At 47.3% G+C, this 20,017-nt stretch overlaps 1 protein-coding gene across 3 annotated transcripts in view; it reads right to left on the bottom strand.

Moving 5' to 3' along the window:
* Positions 1–528: 528 nt before the first annotated feature.
* Positions 529–20,017, bottom strand: part of PAFAH2 (platelet activating factor acetylhydrolase 2) — a 41,476-nt gene continuing 21,987 nt past the window's right edge. For 2 of the 3 annotated variants that reach the window (XM_061392810.1, XM_061392818.1), the window contains 3 exons: positions 17,911–18,081; positions 15,986–16,140; positions 529–7,752 (listed from right to left, as the gene is read on the bottom strand). In XM_061392810.1, coding sequence (XP_061248794.1) covers positions 7,658–7,752; positions 15,986–16,140; positions 17,911–18,081 — 421 coding nt within the window. In that variant the 3' untranslated portion in view covers positions 529–7,657. The remainder of the gene's footprint in view (positions 7,753–15,985; positions 16,141–17,910; positions 18,082–20,017) is intronic. The other variant, XM_061392828.1, reaches the window with a different exon arrangement.

Raw genomic sequence — 20,017 nt, 5'->3', positions numbered from 1 at the left:
CTCCATTGTTTACAGAGCACAGTACTAATAAATTTGTTCCCTGAGCTGTGAACTTTATATGAGGTGGATGGATGGATGGATGGATGCATAGAACCCAGCTACTGCTACTGCTAGAAAAGCAATTCAAGATGTATTGTTAGGACTCAGCTAGGTCTTCAACAGAAATGACTCTTTGTATGACCCAACTGCTTAAAGACATTTACTGGAGATCAAATTATGGGGTATTTTAGCTTCCATAGGGTAAAGAACTGCTTTCTTTTTGTTAGATAGGAATGAACAGATATTAAGAGCACAGACTTTGGAAGCCAAGGCTTTAGGTTCCTGGCTCTTGCACTTAACTTACAGGCTGGGTGGGTTGGGTTTGTGGCTGGGTTAGCAAATTTTTCTGAACTTCATTTTCCTGATCTGTTGCATGGGATGACATGCACTTCATTATAGGAATCCTGTTAGGATTAAATGATACAATGTATGGAAAACACTTAGCACAATATCCGGCACAAAACAAGTGCTCCTTAAAAAGTAGCACACTTTGGCAAAAACGAAATATGGCCCTTTTATTATTAATGGCAACATACACTTGTCTAGTGCTTTATAAGTTACAGAGTGCTCTTACGCCAAAACCCTCTCACCCCCCAAATCCTGAGGTGGGCAAGGCAGACACTAGTGACCCCATTTTACAGAAAAAGAAAGGCTCTGAAGGGTTCCCTGGCTCTAGATCATATGGCAAAAAAACGTGTCAGTGTCTGAATTCAGACTTGGGTGTGATTCCATGAAAATGAATAATTATACATGCACACTTGGCAGGCTGAGCATCTAGGGACCATCTGGCTCCGCACGCTGAGGAGGGCTGCATTTCTGAGCAGCTTCTTTTTTTAGATGAAAGCAAGATGGAAAAATAAGCTGTCAAACTACTTTCCCTCATTTTCCACATCAGTGAGATGAGTGCTCAGTTTTGCCCTCTTTTCTAACTCTCAAATGCTACATGTCCGTGTATCTCAGTTCACTCCACCTGTCTTTGGCTACTCTGTCACTGACTCTGCCCTGGGCCCCACAGCTGGGACCTGGGAAACCCCTCTCCTCCTCAAAAAAGGAAGCAGGGGCAGCTGGAGACATCTGAGGGTGGGCGCGCACCAGCTGTTCCCGTCTGGATGGGGAACAAGAAGCCTGCTGATGGGGGGATTCTGAGGGGAGACAGTGATTCCTGCTCCCCGTGTCAATCAACAGGCAGATGCTTTTCCATCCAACAGATGGGTCCTGCTCCGGGAATAATGTAGTAAAGTGTAATACTAACTGTGGCCCAGAATCTGTGTCTTCTGGGGAGCAGGAGGCCAAGAGATCAGATGTTAACCGAATCTAATCAAGAAGGCTCTTGCAGGCAAAGTGGACTCGAAATGAGCCTCAAGGAAGAGCGGGCGTTTGGATATACAGATGGGAGACTAGGAAGGCCCTGCAAGCAAGAAGACATTGTGAGAAAGGGCACACGTGTTTGTTTGGGGGATGGGTAGGCGTATTAAGGGAACTGAGGAAAAAGAAGGCACAGCAAGAGGCAGAGAACCGAAGAGGTGGGGCAAGAATAGTGAGGGGAGGAGACGCAATTCTACAGAGAAAAAGGAGTCCCAAAGATTCTTGGCAACTCAAGTGATGGAGACTCGACCACCAGCCCATATTCCAACTGACAGGGAAACTGAAGTCATGAAAGGAAAGCATGCACAGCGGTCAGAGTGAGGGAGAGAGGGGGACAAGAACCTGGGGTGCTGAGCAATCAGTTTCGTCATCTTTCTGTCAGACCACCCTTGCAGGCTGGTGTTGTTACACAAGTGGGGTTTCAGGCAGATCTGGCCGCAGAATGCAAAGGGAGAGAGAGGTTTGAGTCCGGGAGACTGTAAAAGTGATTCCAGGGTGAGTTGATGGAAGGACTAGACTCAAGTGAAGTGGGGAAGATGTGCTGGGTGTGAGGATCATGGCAAAGGGAGGAACAAGAGGCCCTGGCAGGAACCAGACCTGGCTGTAAGGGTGAGAGCTGTGGACAGGTCATTCGCAGGACATCCTCAGGCCTGGGAGTTCCTCCTGAGGAGGTCACAGGACACTTTAACTCCCTGACCTCAGTCTCAAAGCCAGCAGACAAAAATTCACCAACTAGCCTCTACAACCAGCTCCCTATCCCCAGGTCCTTTTCCCTTTCCCACCCTTTACACAGACTTCTTTCTGAGTCTCCCAGACCTTCGGTTTTCATCTGCTGCTTAGGTGTCTGTGCTTGGATGATTAGGTATGAAACTAAAACTCAAACCAGAACCTAAGAGTGTAAACTCTCCCTAGTGGTGAAGAAAACTGCAAAACTAGAACTGTGGTATGAATTTTTATTTTTGAGGTGAGGAGCAGGGAGATCAGAGCGGAGAGAATGGAAAAACTCTCTTCTTCTAGCTCCACCCTCCCATGACTGTGGGGCCGTTAGCAGGGAGCTCACTGAAACTGAAGGAGCTGGAATGAGAATTAGACCAAGACCATCTTGGGCCATTCAGCACAAGGACAGATTCTCCCTAAACTTACAGGTATGTAAGAAGGACCAAATAAATAATAGTTATGATAGCTAACTTAAAAAAATCATTTCTTTGGCTGTGCAGGGTCTTAGTTGTGCCATGCACTCTTAGTGTGGCATGTGGGATCTAGTTCCCTGACCAGGGATCAAACCTGGGGCCCCTGCATTGGGAGCGTGGAGTCTTAGCCACTGGACCATCAGGGAAGTCCTCATGGCTAATGTTATTAAGCCCTTAGTACAGACATTGTGCTAAGCACTTAACATACATTATTTAACTATTATGACAACCCTAAGATATAAATACTATTGGAATTCTCATTTTACAAATGAGGAAGTTGAAGCTCGTAAAAGTTAACAGATTAGCATAAAGTCCCAGGACTAATAGTGTTGGTGCCATCTGATTTCAAACCATGTTCTTCGACCCTGCACTGCTTTCCTCATCTGTCAGATCAACAGAGCACCTGGCCCACAGTTCTGGGCAAAGCTCAGTTCTCTCCCAAATCTGCTTCTCAGTAACACTAAGGATGTCATTAAATCTCAATGCAAGTCACATAGAAATTGCTGGGGAGTTTCACCTTCTTGATTCAATCTCATTAAATTACATTCCTTATAACCTGAGAGTTTAAGGAGAAGGTGGGTGTGTGTGTCTGTGCTTAGTTATGTCTGACTCTATTCGACCCCACAGACTGTAGCCTGCCAAGCTCCTCTGTCCATGGAATTTTCCGGGCATGAATATTGGAATGGATTGCCATTTCCTACTCCAGAGGATCTTCCTGACCCAGGGAATCAAATCTGTGTCTCCTGCATTGGCAGGAAGATTCTTTACCACTGCCCTACCTGGGAAGTCCTTTTCAAGAGAACGGTTATTTATGAGCCAAAACCAAGGTTACCTATTAGGCCATAGGGCCTGGTGATTAAAAGTTTGGATTCTGATGCCTGAATTCCAGTTTTGTCAAATTCTTTCTGTGAGAGCTGGATCAAATAATTTCTCTAAGACCCTGTTTCCTCATACATAAACTGACGCTAACACCATCTGACCTCTTGGGCTTACTGTGAACAGCAGATGAGATGCTGCATGGAAAGCCCTGGTCACAGTCTGGGACACACAGTAAGGGCCCAGTGAGTGCTGGCTATCATGATGGTGATCGTCAGCATCGGTGCCATCAGTTTCCATGCAGCTACGGCCAGCAACACTTGGCTTTTGCATCCTGCTGTGATGGGACAGAAAGCGAGCTTCCTACGAGGCTAGGTCCCAAGTACAGAGTAGGGCCTCTCCTGTCCCTCCATCACTTTGCAGGCCCAGGGATAAGTGGTGACCCAGAAGGAAAAGGGGACAAACGTTCCCACAAGGCCAAGACATAGAGTTGGAGTCCATCAATTGACATTACAAGAGCCCAGTGGTCTTCTTGAAGGAGGGCAAGCAGGACACACACTGGAAAAGGGCTTGGGGACCGTTGAGAGCGTAACAAGAACCTGGCCAATCTTAGTCTGACACGTCCAGGAATTGGGAGGGATGGGGCATCTCGTTCCATCCAGTATTTACTTACTGTCCTTCCCGATGCACCACTCTGTACACAGCAATGTCACGATATACCTTACCACTAGGATGCCTCCACAGGTGCGGTCCAACGACGGGATGGGGAAGAAGAATATGCAGAAGAAACCCAGGACATCTTTGCTTTTGGAAAGGATTCACTAGAATGGGATTTACGAGCACATACCAGTTACTTTGCAGGATTTCTTTACCTTATCTAAAAGGCCATTTAACTGGTGCCCTTCAATTTGCTGGAAGCTAACAAAAAACCAGGACAAAAGACCAAAGACCTGTGGTACCCACTCCGAGCAGTTAAAGGAATGATTACAAAGTCGAAGCACTAACGGCCGTGCATTCTAGTTGCAGGGGTGTCCCTAAAGCACTCTCTCAGTGACTACTTGGTTTTACTTTGTTGTTATTGCTGTCCAGTCGCTAAATCATGTCTGACTTTGGGACCCCAGGGACGGTAGCACGGCAGGCTCCTCTGTCCTCCACTCTCTCAGGGAGCTTGCTCAAACTCATGTCCATGGAATCATGCCACTCAACCACCTCATCCTCTGTCACCCCTTCTCCTCCTGCCTTCAATCTTTCCCAACATCAGGATCTTTTCCAATGAGTCGGCTCTTCACATCAGGCGGCCAAAGTATTAGAGCTTCAGCAACAGTCATTCCAATGAATAGTCAGGGTTGATTTCCTTGGACTGACTGGTTTGATCTTCCTGCAGTCCAAGGGACTCTCAAGTCTTCCCCACCACCACAATTCAAAAGCATCAATTCTTCAGCATGCAGCCTTCTTTATGCACCGACTCACACTTACTTTAGATGGTTGACAAGCAATGAAAAGAACTAAGAGGTTGGCAGCTGGAAAGGTGCAAACAGCTCTCCACACCCTCACAGACCAGAGGGCGCCATTGCGCTGATAATAGGTCTGGACACAGGTAGTTTGTTCTCTGGGGACTGAGTGGAATGTTAGCCACAGCCGGATGACTAGCTTTGACCGATGAACTGTGAATGGAAATGCTGATGGTCACTCGTGGGCAGCTTTAAGGACGTAGTGCTTCTCCACTCTCTTCCGCTCCACCACAGCCAATGGGGACACCTCCAGAGACAGGCAGCTCGGCCGGCCTGGGTCCCCAGGTGAGGATAAAAATGATAAAAAGGACACCAAGGAGAGCCTTGAGCCAATACACAGGACGAGTAGCGTGGGCAAGAAGTAAACTTTTATCCCTTTGGGGTCTGTTTGTTCCTACGATACCATATAGTCTATCCTGATGGAAACATCCTAAGAGGTCAGATCACAGTAAGAAGTATGTGCGTTATCTTTTTGGCAAATTACTGTTCCAAATAGTCAATACGACATTTTGTGACTTAAAGGATCATTTTCAGTGGGGAAGATTCCTCTAGTCCAGTGACACTGGATCAATGAGTCATTGTCAGAACACAAACTGAATGGAGGAGATGGGGCCAGGTTCTAAACAACTTCCTTCTTTAGGAAGTTTCAGGTCTTCATAAGATATACCCATCGTTATTATGGGTCTAAGGTGGACGCTGGGTCTCACACGGACTTCTCAGCATCTGCGCCGCCATCCCCTGGCACAGGGATGACTTCTGCTGGTTCTGTGAGTGCGGATGGGCTCTGGCCCCTGTCTAGGGCTTGGGAGACACTTGTATTCGCTCTCACAGAAGGAAATCCACAATGTATGCCTGAGTAAAACAGCAAGCCAAAAACCTCAGAATGTACAGTGTTACTAAGCAGACATGGAACATTTACAAAATGGACCTCACACTGGGTCAACACGCAAGTCTCAGGATAAAAAAACCATGTGGGTCATTTTCTCTGGCCAAAAGCAGTTCAGGTAGAAAACAGCTATAGGGTAACGACAAAAATCTCCCAAGTTTGGAAAGTAGGAAACATACTTTAAATAACACATGGGTTACACACCCTATCACTTAATCCTAAGTATGCATAATGCAGATCCTCATTTTAGAAATGCAGGAACTGAGACTAAAAAGACACTGTAATTTGCTCAAATGTATGCAGAGAGCAGTGGTGGAGCCTGGCGATAGGAAACCAGGTTATAGAAATCTAGAGCCTGGGGCTTTCATGACGTCCTCCTTACGCTACATCTCACTGGAATCCAGAGGCTTCCCAGGTAGGTCCACAGCCTCCGTGGACGTGGTGCTTCACCTCTGTGAAAGAACAGCTACTGACAGACGGGGGACACTGTCCCAGCTCGCTCTGGTGACGCTGACCTTGGACCTGTCGTAGAGAGTCGCACTTCCCTCTTTCTCTTGCCTCCTCTGGGGTCTCCCACTTGGACTGAAGTGAGAGGTCTAGAGTAGCAGAGAGGGGTGTCTGAGGTTGATACTCCCAGAGAGCTTTGAATTAGATCCCTAGGAAGACTTCCTTTCCTTTTAAAGATCGTTTTCCACACTGGCATACGCGGTAAGCAATCAAAGAAAGACAGAAGGAAAAGTTACTTCCAGATGGCTTCCCATCTTGCTGTAATGAAGATTAAATATAGAAAATACTCCAACAGATCATTAGGCAAACATGGGTATTAATATCATTCACATTACAAATGGGACAAAACGGAAATTCAGTCTACAGCTTGACTTCACTCTGAGGCTAGGACTTCAGAGCCAGAAGACAGACCACTAGAGCACCCTGATTCTGAGCAAGTTGGAGGCTCACAGTACCTGAGGTAAGAGACGAAACCGAAATGTTTCTAGACTTCTCTCTAGAGATGGCTTCCTGCGTTAGAACTGACCAAACTCTCTCCCTTTCACGGTGAGGGCCTGCTCAAATGGCTACTTAGCACTGTTATTCTACTTTCTCCATCAACCTACTTGTGTTGTTTCCTGTCAAGCGAGATTTTCAGCAAAACTCTAAGACATCCAGAGCTTATGGGGTACCCCTTGTCCCTCAGCCTCTCTCCCCGTGCTCTCATGACAATGCTATCTGCCCCTTCTATAGGCTAACAAGTATACCTTCTCCTGACTAAATGCCCCAGGACTATGCTTCATGCGATGAGAAGGCTTGAAAATAAACAGAAAAATCTGATGGTGGTCCAGATCCTAGAAAGCCACCCAAAGTGCTCAGAACTCACCAAGCAGCCCTGGGGAGGAGGGAAAGGCAGAGAAGGAGGAAGAGAGTGCTAAGTTGGGCTAGAGGCCCGGATGGTGGGGAATTTTCCCTCCGTCCTTTGGCTTCATTTCTTCCACTGCAGAAGCCATACTGGCCCAAGGTGAGGGTGTTGGCTGGCTGGGTTAATAGGGCTCATAGTGCCCAGCTTAGGGCTTAGGTCTTCCCCAGCCCCATCCCACTGCTTGTTCCCCATACCATTAAGGCTCAGTCCTCAGAATGCCCGTTTGCCCATCAGTAAGTGACCCAAATCCCAACATGAGTTTAAAATCGACAAGTCTGAGATTCAAGTACCCCGTTACCAATCAGCAGTGTGATTATACCCTCTCAATCAACACAGAAGGGTCATGGCAATCACTTCCTGATAGGAGGCCAAGGGTATCCCTGGGCAGGCCCCACACGGGAACTCAGCTCAGGGACCTTCCACAGATGACCAGTTGTGCCTACAGGCTGGACAGATGGTGTGGGGCCCCTGGGGTTAGTGATGGGCCAATGCCTTCAATGAAGTTGTTCCACTGGTCATAGTCCTCTTTCAGGTCTGAATGGGGAAAAAAAAACACAGAAAGGTTAGGTAAACTTGTAAAGGTAGATCAAAGAGTAGCTACCATGGATTTAGTGGGTCATCCCAGAGACAGGAGCATCTGGGATACTACAGTGACTGGTTATAGTGGTTGCGATGGTGGAAGCCATAATGATAACTACTGTTCTTTCAGCGCTTTTTTACACGTGCTTCTTAAACAACTTGCTTAACCCATAACAACTCAGTAACGACAATAATAACAGAAGGGAGCATTGACTGAAGGGCAATTCATTCCAGGAACTTTGCTAAACATGCATTGTTTCATTTAATTTTCATAATATCACTATGTGTCAAGTACTGCATACATGCTAAGTTGCTTCAGTCATGTCCAACTCTTTGCGACCCCATGGACTGTAGCCTACAGGCTCCTCTGCCCATGGGATTCTCCAGGCAAGAATACTAGAGTGGGCTGCCATGCCCTCCTCCAGGGCATCTTCCCAACCCAGGAAAGGAACTTGCATCTCTTAAGTCTCCTGCATTGTAGGCAGGTCCTTTACCACTAGCGCCACCTGGGGAGCCCTGTGTCTTGACCCAATTTTACAGCTGAGGAAACAGGCTCAGCAAAGCCACCAGATTCATCCTATGTCAATAAAACTGGTTAAGTGGCAGAGACAGAATTCAAACCCGGGTGAGAACAGGTGAGAAAGGGGAAAAACCACTTGCAGCCTCATGGATATTGTTGAGCAAGAGACCCTCCACAAGCCAGCCAGTGAATATGAAGCCATGGCCACCTCAGCGAAGGGCAGAAAGAACAGGACAGGAACATCGTGAAGCAGCATAAAGTAGGTATGACTCCAGAGAGGGCCCTGGGACCATAGGCAGACGGAGCTAATGACACGGTGAGAACAGTCAGGCAGGGCCCAAGGCCCAGGCTGAGGGAGCAGGACACAGCTGAGCAGGCAAATGGTGTTTCTGTTCAAAACAAACAAAAACCTGGGACATGGGCAGCAACCACTCTCCTTCATCTTCAGATCCCCAAGGCCCTGCCAAGGCCCTGGCAGGGAATAGGTCCTCGATGAACAGTGCGCCATATCATCACTTAACAAAATGCAGAGCACACTGCTGTGTGCCACAGTTTGTTCCTGATGCCAGAAATACAGCCACAGACAAATAGAAACCCTCATCCTCACAGAGTTCACATTCTAGGAGGCAGAGACAACAATAAACAAAAGAACCTACATAGGATATGAAAAGGTGAGCAGTGCTGTGGCAAAAAAGCGAGCCAGACAGAGGCAGTGCTGGTGGCCGGGGACCAGGGCTGAGGGGAGGAAGGGATGGTACAATGTTTTTAAAGAGGGTTGTCAACGTAAGCCTCCCTAGGAAGGTGAGATATGAGCGAAAAAGTGAAGGAGGTGAGAGTGAGCCACGAGATTACACAGGAAGAACATTCGAAGAAGCAGGAACAGCAGGGTAAAGGCCTGAAGCGGGACTGTGCCTGGGACGTGGAGGCTTGTGGAGCGAGAGGGAAGCAGGCCCGGGGAAGAGCCGCAGGAGGGACACTGGGCATTGACTTTGCCTCTCAGAGAAATAGGAGCCACTGTAGGATCCTGAGCAGTGGAGTGACAAGATATGGCTTCCTTTCTAAAAGGGGGCTTTCCTGGTGGCTCAGCTGGTAAAGAATCCGCCTATAACACGGGAGACCTGGGTTGGTTCCCTGGGTGGGGAAGATCTCCTGGAGAAGGAAATGGCTACCCACTCCAGTGTTCTGGCCTGGAGAATTCCATGGCCTGTATAGTCCAGGGATTGCAAAGTGTTGGACACGACCAAGCGACTTTCGCTTTCTTTCTAAAAGGATCACTCTGAAGGCTTGATAAAGAAAGGAGTGTGGAGACTTCCCTGGTGGTCTAGTGCTTAAGAATCTTCCTTCCAGGCTTCCTTGGTGGCTCAGCGGTAAAGAATCCGCCTGCCAAGGTAGGAGGCATGGGTTTGATCCCTGATCTAGGAAAACCCCACATGCCGTGGAGCAACTAAGCCTGGGCACCACAACTACTGAGCCTGTGCTCCAAGAGCCCAGAGTACCGCAACCGCTGAAACCTGAGAGCCCTAGACTCCGGGCTCTGCAACAAGAGAAGCCACCGCAAAGAGAAGCCCATACAGTGCAACTAGACAGTAGCCTGCATAGCAAAGACCCAGCAGAGTCAAAAATAAATTGTAAACATTTTTTAAAATGTGTAGGACTTCCCTGGTGGTACAGTGAACAAGAATCCACCTGGCAAGGCAGGGGCATGGGTTCGATCCCTGGTCCAGGAAGATTCTACATGCCTCAGAACCACTAAGCCCGTGCGTGCACCACAGCTACTGAGGCCGTGCTCTAGAGCCCGCAACCACTGGGCTTGCAGGCCACAACTCCCAAAGCCCATGCACCTAGAGACCATGCTCTGCAGCGAGAGAAGCCACCACCACGAGAAGCCCGAGTACTGCATGCACCTAGGGCCCATGCTCTGCAGCGAGAGAAGCCACCACCACGAGAAGCCCAAGAACTGCATGCACCTAGGGCCCATGCTCTGCAGTGAGAGAAGCCACCGCCATGAGAAGCCCGAGAACTGCAACCAGAGGAGCCCCTGCTCACTGAACTAGAGAAAGCCTGCACACAGCAATGAAGACCAAGGTCAGCCCAGAATAAAATACATGATTTTTTTCAGGTGCAAAATCTCAAAGCACAAAATACAAAATATTATTAGAGGGGGAAAAAAAATTCCCACATTCCAATGCAGAGGACATGGGTTCGATTCCTGGTTAGGAACCAGGATCCCACATACCATGGGGCAACTAAGCCAGAGCACCATAGCTTGGAGGCCCATGCACTGCAGTGAAGACCCCACATACCACAGCTAAGACCCGATGCAGCCAAATAAATAAATAAGTTTAAAAAAGAAAGAAAGGACTGTGTGGGGACACAGGGGTGGCAATAGGAAGTGGGTAGCCTATCCCTTCTCCCCCGGATCTTCCCGACCCAGGAATCAAACTGGGGTCTCCTGCATTGCAGGTGGATTTTTTACCAGCTGAGCTAACAGGGAAGCCCTTAAAAAAGAAAGGACTGTGTGGAGAGGCAGGGGAGGCAATAGGGAGACCGGTTAGGAAACTCTTAAGTGACAGACAAGTTGGACAGGATGGTAGCTGTGGGGGTGGTGACAAATGATGACTTTCTATTTGTATTCTGAAGGTAGGGCCAATAGGATTTTCTGAGGGACTAGATGGGAGGTGTAAGAGAAGAGGCAAGAATGGGACTTTGGCTTGAGTAACTCGAAGGAAGGAGTTACTATTAACTGAGAAAGGAAAGACTGCAGTTGAAAGCTGTTATTATGTGTGATTCCCCTTAGAAGGCCAAGTAGAGATGTTGAATTAATAAATCTGATGCTCATGGGCAAGACTGAACTGGAGACAAACTGGAGAGTTTTCAGCATGGGGATGGCATTTAAAGCCAGAAGACCAGACAGCATTGGGGGATACAGGTAGAGAAGAGGTCCAAGCACTGAGCCTGGAGGCAGCAAGGCAGACGGAGGAGGAGCAGACACTGAGGTGGGAGAAAATTTGCAGTGAGGCGTCCTGGAAGTAAAGACAGGGCTTCACAGAAGAGGGCCTCATCAACTCTCCTAGAAGCTGCTGAGAGTTCCAGTGACATGAAGCACGAGAGGCGGCCGCTGGATTTAGTACTGTGAAGGTTTCACGGAGGAGTGGGATGCAAAAGCCTGAGACAGAAAGTGAAGACACTCTCGTGAGGAGTTCTGCTATCATGAGGGTCAGGGAAACAGGGTGGTAACTGGGGGCCAAAGTGTGGGGTCAAGACAGAATTTTTTAAAAGAGAAATTTCAGCATGAAATGAGCCCGCAGACAGGGAAAAATTGATGATCTAATGTAAAGAGAAAGAAAATTGTTGACAACAGCTCTCTTGAGCAGACCAGAGGGTGAAATCCAGTGCACAAGTGGAGGGGTTGGCCTAGTAAGATGACTGAGTAGGAATCTCTATGAACCAGATGGAAGGCTGAGTCTCTGCAAGAAGGAGGGAGATGCGGTATTGGGATTCGAAGATGGACTGATGGCTTCCATTTTCTGAGTGAAGTGGAAGACAGAGTTAATCAGCTGAGAGACCAGATAGGGGAGGAAGGTAACAGAGGTTTCAAGGGAAAGACGAAGGTGTGAAATTGTCTTCCAGGAGCGAGGCAGGGAGGATAAGCAGGTGGAAACAGGAGCTGCATGACACATCAAATCTTGTTAACAGAAGGTAACACAACCCCTGTGTCAGCAGAACGCTGCTCTCAGAGGTAATTTTTAGGATCAAAGGTAATTTTAAGTTTTCTATTTTATTTTATTTTTTTAATTTAAGCTTAATCGCTTCACAATTTTGCATTGGTTTCTGCTGTACAACAACGTGAATCGGCTCTAAGTATACACATATTCCCTCCCTCTTGAGACTCCCTCCCACCCACCACCCCTCTGGTTTATCACAGAGCACTGAGCTGAGCTCCCAGGATCAGAGAGATTTTTTAGGAATGGTGAGAGGTTCAGCTGAGCCACTTACAACCTATTTTAGTTTCCCACACGACACGTACTGGATGGCCATCATAACAGCAGTGGCCTTTCAGAGAAAGGCTTTTCTCTCTTTGCAAAGCTAAGTACCCCAAGCTGAGAGCCTTCGCCTTTTTCTACCGTCTTATCTCTTATCAAGTGGATACTGCAAGAGCCTCCTACCTGGGCTTTTTCCCTCTCAACCTGTCCCATCTCGCCTATCCTCCATGATGTAGTCAGACTACAAACACAAGTCTAATGATGACAATCCCCTGCTTATCCAAGAAAGGCATTCACAGTCCATGGAATAAAATTCAAACTTATTTCAGGCATACATGGGTTTCTGGATCTGGCTTCTGCCCACTTCTCTACCTTTATTTTCCAACAATTCCACTATCCTGAATGCCAGATACATGAAACACAGCTTCGCAAAACTGACCAGGCCCACACCAGCCTTTGTGCCTTCTGTCTAGAAGACTCTTGCCTGCTGAGCCTTCCTCATCTCTGACATTAAAGACAAGTATCATTTTGTCTAGACAGGCTCCTCTTCTGGCTGTCCTTTCCCTCCCGTCAGGGTTAGGATCTGTCTTCTGGGTCTCCTGAAGACTGAGAGTATCCTGGGAGCCACTGGCAAAACAGTGCAGCCATGAAGCACCGGGGCTTTCCAATCAGACAGTCTAGCGGGCATTCTGGCTTTGTTGTTGCTTAGTCGCTAAGTCGTGTCCGACTCTTTTGCGACCCCATGGCCCAGCCTCCTCTGTCCATGGGATTTTCCAGGCAAGAATCCTTAAGTGGGTTGCCATTTCTTTCTCCAGGGGAATCTTCCTGGCCCAGGGATCAAACCCACACCCCCTGAATTGGCAAGCAGATTCTTTACCGCTGAGCCACCTGGAAAGTCCCAATTCTTGCTTTCCACTTACTAACCAGATAACCTTGACAAATTACTTAAATTCTCTAAGCTTTATTATCCTCATCTGTAAAACGAAGTTAATAACACAAGCACTCATTGGAAAGGGCCATCTTCAGGATTATACATGCTGAAGTAACTAAAGTAGTTTAGCAGAAGGACTGGCATCAAGCCTGTCCTCAACTATCTTCCTCAGTCTAAGACTCTCCTAATCATCAGATGGTCTCCAGTAATGAGTATCTTAGTTCAGAGGACATGGCTACTCAATGGAATCCAATCATGCCATGGAGAGGGCCCCTGTCATTTTTAATTTTTTTTTTTTTTAATTTTTATTGGTCTCATCATGAGTCACATGGGATCTGTTTCCAGACCAGAGATTGAAACCATGCCCCCTGCACTGGAAGCACAGCATCTTAAGCTCTGGACCACCAGGGAAATCCCTCCTCTGTCATCTTTAGCTCTTCCCTAATGATACAGTTTTCAGTCTGTCTGCCCTCTGATGGAGAAAGATCATTTCCAGTAGTCATGTATGGATGTGAGAATTGGACTATAAAGAAAGCTGAGTGCCAAAGAATTGATGCTTTTGAATTGTGGTATTGGAGAAGACTCTTGAGAGTCCCTTGGACTGCAAGGAGATCCAACCAGTCCATCCTAAAGGAGATCAGTCCTGGGTGTTCATTGGAAGGACTGATGTTGAAGCTGAAACTTCAATACTTTGGCCACCTGATGAGAAGAGCTGACTCATTTGAAAAGACCCTGATGCTGAGAAAAATTGAAGGCAGGAGGAGAAGGGGACTACAGACGATGAGATGGTTAGATGGCATCACTGACCCAATGGACATGAGTTTGGGTAAACTCCAGGAATTGGTGATGGACACAGAGGCCTAGTGTGCTGTAGTCCATGGGGTCGCAAAGAGTCAGACACGACTGAGTGACTGAACTGAACTGAACTGAATGATACGGTGCCTAAGAGGAAACAGGGAAAGTGAGTAGCAGACCATGTAGTCAGGGCCCATTAAAGTCTTGAGACAGATCCATTATTCTCTTGCCAGGTGATAAGAATGATGCTCTAAGGTCTCTGCTGCTGCTGCTGCTGCTGCTAAGTCGCTTCAGTAGTGTCCGACTCTGTGCGACCCCATAGAAAGCAGCTCACCAGGCTCCCCTGTCCCTGGGATTCTCCAGGCAAGAACACTGGAGTGGGTTGCCATTTCCTTCTCCAATGCATGAAAGTAAAAAGTGAAAGTGAAGTCGCTCAGTCGTGTCCAACTCTTAGCGACCCCATGGACTGCAGCCCACCAGGCTCCTCCATGGGATTTTCCAGGCAAGAGTACTGGAGTGGGTGCCATTGCCATCTCTACTAACCCTAAAGGCTCTAAACTCATGCTAGTATAATGGCTCACGATGAGCAAGATGAAACAAACAGGCAGAAACACTGAAACACAAATTTAGATTTAAAAAGTCAGTACATTCAAAACAGGACAGATTCAGAGACTTCCCTGGTGGTCCAGTGGGTCAGACTCCACACTCCCAAAGCAGGGGGCCTGGGTTCGATCCTTGGTCGGGGAACTAGATACCACATGCTGCAACTAAGAGTTCGCATGCTGCAACTAAGGTTCAGCCAAAGAAAGAAATAACAAAATAAGATAGAGGCATTTTTAAAGGAAACTCAATCCAAATCCAATTTTTTTAGCATTTGGTGGAAAGGTTAATACACTCAGGCCATCCAGCTGGAAGTCTAGCGTCCAGAACACAGAGGCAACAGTCCCACGGTACCAGGCACTGGCCAGACCATACCTGGCATGTTGTATTCAAGTCAGGGCAGCACACATTCAAAGGCACACCAACGAACAGCCCACTCAAAGGGGGAAATTTCACAGGGAACGGATGGAGGCACCAGGAACATTTCGCTTAATGAACAGAGAGGACACCAGAGGTGACTTCAAATATCTAAAGAGCTGTCATGTGCAAGGGGTCTGAGGCTTCTCAGGGTGATACCCAGGGCAAGTGGGGTGGATTTACAAAGACTCAGGTCTTGGTCTTAGGTTAGAGTTAGGTCAAGCCTTAGTATCCCAGGCCAGCATGGCTCCCTTCTGAAGGACGCTGCCCTCTGCACAGCACCTGCTGAGGGGTCAGCCTGGCACAGTAAGGTAGCCTCCTCCATTCTGACTGGATCAAAAAGAGACATCTGATCGAAAGAGCTCCGGGCCCAGGCTGGGCAGGGGCCTACAGTATGTTTTGGCGGGTAAAGATGGGCTGGTACCACCAAGCTGTCTCTCTTGGGAATCTGGTCTAAGAAATTTCTGAAAATGTGGTGGTGACCAGCAGGAGCTGAAGATGAAAGGGATACCATGAGGGAGAGAACAAGATGCAAGTGGTTCAAGCCGACCAAAGTGATGAGGAAGTAGAAACTACAAATAAGTAGATGTTATCAGCAAGAGGAAAAGCACAGCGGAAAGTACAGAGGAAACCGGAGTAAAGAGAAACAGAAATACCATGGGAGGAAGAGACAGAGAGACTGAGCCCAAGAGACAGAAGTCAGTCCTACAAGCTACCTCCGTTCCTAGAAATTTTCCCTTCCCATCTGGCCAGCGGTACTCTCATAAACAAACTCCCCTTTTTCCTCAAGGTAAATTAGTGAATCTCTAGTCCTTGTAACCAAAAAGCAGCTAACTAGAATATCAGTTCTTCAAACTATTAAAAGTCTCTAGGGACGGAGCAGGCTGACCCTTGAAGCAGTGTACTCCCCAGCTGCCCCATAAGCTCCAGTTCTCTGCTTACCAAGATGCTTCTGCAGGAAGGCCAACATGGCCCGCACCACGGTCTCCTGACCTTCATAGGGGTCCAAGCTTCCACGGGTGTGACTGGAGAAGAATTTACTAATCCAGTTACCAGCCACGAAAACAAAGTCGGTTAGACTCCGATGAACAGAACCACTAGAGGAAAAGAAAAATGAATATCTAGTAGGGGTCTAGAAGCCAAGGCACACAAATATTTAAGCACCCACAATGTGCAAGGTGCTTTACATGCATTATCTCACTTAATTCTCACAACAATCTAGTAAGGGAAGTATTTTCCTCTTTGAAACAACCAAAGGAGAGAAATGGTCTACCCAAGTTCACACAGTTAGTAAGAGACAGAGCTAAGGTTTGAAAGCAGGTGAGCCTGGCTGCAAAGCTGCCTCAACTCTGAGACCACAAGGCCTGGCTGTGCAGGGAGAAGGCAGAGTCAGCTGGAGAGGGGTCAGGGCAAGGAGGTGAGGTCTGGGGGCCCTGCCACTCCCATGTTATTATGAACTATCACCCCTTGGCTCTTACCCCATGACTTCTGAACATTCACAAAACATATCAGCTCTTTCTTTAGCTCAGAACTGCACCACAAAGCAAACCAGAAAAAAAATAATAACTTGCCTTTAAATAATCAGGAAAGTTAGGGCAAGTGCTTATAAAAGAGGGTTTCTGGACTACAATTTGTCATTTGACATCAAATGCACTTAATTTGAAGGTGAAATTCTCACAAGGTTCATTTTGAGCTAAATTACTCAGAACTAATTTACTAGTCAATTCAATGAGGGAAGGAAGATCTAAATGCCAAACTCTGTTTGATATGCTGAAGAAAAGCTGACTTTAAAATGTATTATTTAAGGCACATGGGAAAGTATAAAGAAAAATATAATGGATACTTTGAGTATCCAGCACTCAGTTTAAGAAATAATACGTTGCCACGAGTTAAATCTACAGTCCCTGCATACCTTTTTCCAACTGCCCTCACCCCCGCTTCCCTCTAGAGGTCACAATTATCCTGAATCTCAATGACTTGGGGAAACTCTTCAGCAGTTTTCTGCTGCCATGAAATCAAAATGTAAGGGGAGAGGCTGGCCCCATGGAAGACAGCATGGGCCAATGCGGGCAAGGGAAGAAGCCATGGTTTACTGAGCAGGCCTCTAGCAGTCCGGCCCTCGGATCTGACATTTCAACCACCTGAATGAGTACAGAGGTCCATGACACGTAGTTACTTGTTGTTTTGCTGATTCGGGCTCCTTGAAGCACATGTGTTATTTGGCTCAAGTACAGGGCAGGATCAAGTCAGAGATTTATCAGTGAGACTTTAGCCCTTCAACTGTAGCTGTAGGCCACTTCTTAGGTAAAGTTCATTTCTTAAAGTCACTCAAAATCTTCTGTCTGTGAAAAACGGCTCCTAAAATCAAACCATCTGATGGTGCTAATGATGGACGTGAAAAGAATGTGGTTTTTCTAAGGCAGAAAATAGATGGTTTATGGAAGATACCTGAATTTAGGTTTTCACGAAGGTCTCTAAAAATCTGTCTTGTGAATGTCACAGGTCTGCTATCTCCCCACTCTCCAAAAGACTCAATAAAATTCCCAAAGGAGATTAGAGATTCCTGGAGTCCACCCAGACCCACACCTCTTCCTCTGCAATGCACAATCCCACGATTTCCTTTTCCAGAAAGCAAAAGGTAAATCCTGCCATAAAGTCATACCGACTAGTGAAGAAATCACTGCAGGTAGAGCTAAGTGGAGAAGGACAGATATGAAATTTGAAAGGCATGAAGATTCTGAGATACAGGAGGTATTTAGACATTCTATCCATGGGTAGAACTTCCAGATAATTTAGAGGGAGCCACACAGCTGAGAAGAAAATGGAGCAGACCCTGGAGATTAGGCATGACCTTGGGGCTTACTCACAGGACAGTTATGATCCTGGATTGGTGGTGCTGGTCACAAATCTTCTTCATCAAGTTGACAGTCTCCACTGTCTGGAACTTCTCAGCATTGATAAAGAAGATAGGGCCTCGGGCCGTGGGGTAAAAGTCATGCTCCAGAGGAAACATCCAAGCGTCCAAAGCCACAGCACACCTGGAACAAGACCAGACACGTGGGACTGCCATGGAGAAACCCAAGCAAGGACAGTTAGGGTAGTGAGGGGAGAGTGCAGTTCTCCCTTTAGTGAGGCAAAGGCTCAGAAAGCCAGGAAGGGGAACCAGGGCCCACATCCTTCGGTGAGGATCTTTTTTAGAGATCACTTTTCAGTTCAGTTCAGTAGCTCAGTCGTGTCTGATTCTTTGCGACCCCGTGGACTGCAGCACGCCAGGCTTCCCTGTCCATCACCAACTCCTGGGGCTTACTCAAACTCATGTCCATTGAGCCAGCGATGCCATCCAACCATCTCATCCTCTGTCGTCCCCTTCTCCTCCGCCTTCAATCTTTCCCAGCATCAGGGTCTTTTCAAATGAGTCAGTTCTTCGAATCAGGTGGCCAAAGTATTGGAGTTTCAGCTTCAGCATCAGTCTTTCCAATGAATATTCAGGACTGATTTCCTTTAGGATGGCTTAGTTAGATCTCCTTGCTGTCCAAGGGATTCTCAAGAGTCTTCTCCAACACCACAGTTCAAAAGCATCAATTCTTCAGCACTCAGCTTTCTTTATAAGCCACCAAAAATCCTTCTAGATTTTTAAATTCTCTGAAAGCAAGGATCTGATCTCCTTCTTCTCTTGGGTCTACTTTCAGGCAGCAGACTTGTGTCACACAGAATGACACTTCATTCATTACTCATTCATTCCACTCATCCGGTACCTACTCTGTGCTTAAGCCTTGTGTTGTGGATCCAGAGATTAATGACACAGTTCTGGGAGCTCTGGGAGCAGTGTAGACAGAACACATAAGGCAGCAAAATATAGCTTAGTGCCCTGATAATACAAGCTGCTAAGTCAGCCCAGAGCATACACGGTAGGGTGGTCAGGGAAAGCCGCCCTAGGGCCACAACTCGAAGTCATGGCCAGTTTGTCAAGCAGCAATCTCTGTCACCAAGGGCAAAACTAAGGTCCTAAGGTTAGCATCCTACCCCCCCACCCCCGATCTCTTCCATCTCAATAAAGGACGATCATCTTCCCTTCAAATGATGGGCACACAAATGAAAAACCTCGATTCCTCTCTTTCCTTTTCTCATACATCACTAAGTCTGGAAAATTCTAAAACCGATCCTGACTCCATCACTTCTCTCCAGCCCACTTCCTCCATCCTAATGCAAATCCCTCATCTCTCACCTTGACTCTAAAATCACCTCCCTCTAACCAGACTCCTTGTTTCCAGTCTTGTCCTACAGCCGACTCTTCACACGTATGCGTGCGTGCTAAGTTGATTCAGTTGTGTCAGACTCTTTGAGACCCCATGGACTGCAGCCTGCCAGGCTCCTCTGTCCATGGTATTCTCCAGGCAAGAATACTGGAGTGGGTTGCCATGCCCTCCTCCATAGGATCTTCCCAACTCAGGAATCGAACCTGCATCTCCTGCATAATAGGCTCTTTCTTTACTGCTGAACCACTAGAGAAACCCCCATTCTTCACAGAGTGGTTTTTAAATGTAAGTAAGATTTTTCTATACTTAAAAATTTTCAGTGGTTTCCCATCACACTTAGAATAAAATCTAACTTCCTTACTCTGGCCAAAAGGCCCTGTGATCTGGCCGGTTTATCTCCCTAATCACATAGTTCCCCATCCTGCGCGACTCCCCCCATACGCCCCGCCCCTGTCCCCGCTGTGCTCCTCCTACACTAACACAGCAAACTTCTTTCTACCTCAGGGCCTTTAGCTGTTCCTTCTGCCTAGACTGATCTTCTAGACCTTTACGTAGGTTGACTTCTTTTCCTTAAAGTCTCAGCTTTCGTCACTTTCTCAAGGAAGCCTCCGGAAAAGGCAATGGCACCCCACTCCAGTACTCTTGCCTGGAAAATCCCATGGATGGAGGAGCCTGGTAGGCTGCAGTCCACGGGGTCCCTAAGAGTCGGACACGACTG

Source organism: Bos javanicus, chromosome 2 (genome assembly GCF_032452875.1).
Source record: "Bos javanicus breed banteng chromosome 2, ARS-OSU_banteng_1.0, whole genome shotgun sequence".
NCBI lineage: Eukaryota > Metazoa > Chordata > Mammalia > Artiodactyla > Bovidae > Bos > Bos javanicus.
This window is presented reverse-complemented; position numbering and strand designations above follow the sequence as displayed.